General features: G+C 55.4%; 1 protein-coding gene across 1 annotated transcript in view; it reads right to left on the bottom strand.

Moving 5' to 3' along the window:
- LOC100742914 (mothers against decapentaplegic homolog 6) overlaps positions 1-272 on the bottom strand; it is a 106,881-nt gene extending 106,609 nt beyond the window's left edge. Inside the window, 1 exon segment of the mRNA XM_024370077.2 lies at positions 1-272. This exon segment is cut by the window's left edge and continues 1 nt beyond it. Coding sequence (XP_024225845.1) covers positions 1-128 — 128 coding nt within the window. The 5' untranslated portion in view covers positions 129-272.
- Between the last annotated feature and the right edge of the window lie 6 nt (positions 273-278).

Raw genomic sequence — 278 nt, 5'->3', positions numbered from 1 at the left:
GTGTTGTTTGCGCGATGAATACGTGACGAATCCTCTTGAGCTTCACACTCGGTTTCATGCTCTCCACGGACCTTGGCCTTTAGGAGACGTCTAGTGAGCGCCGTCCGTTTGCTCCAGAACATGAACATGAAACAGGATTTGCGGTACGCGCATTTGGGGGCCAGTACTTTTCAACGTAGCCGCGCGGAAAATGAGAAATATTTGGAATCGGTGCCCGACGCGACACCGTCACACCACCGCGCACTGGACACGCCACTTTCCTCCTCCCCTCCTCCCCC

The sequence above is a fragment of the Bombus impatiens genome, unplaced genomic scaffold (genome assembly GCF_000188095.3).
Source record: "Bombus impatiens unplaced genomic scaffold, BIMP_2.2 scf_0664, whole genome shotgun sequence".
Lineage (NCBI taxonomy): Eukaryota > Metazoa > Arthropoda > Insecta > Hymenoptera > Apidae > Bombus > Bombus impatiens.
The sequence above is the reverse complement of the archived record's forward strand: the minus strand, read 5'-3'. Positions and strand labels throughout refer to the sequence as shown.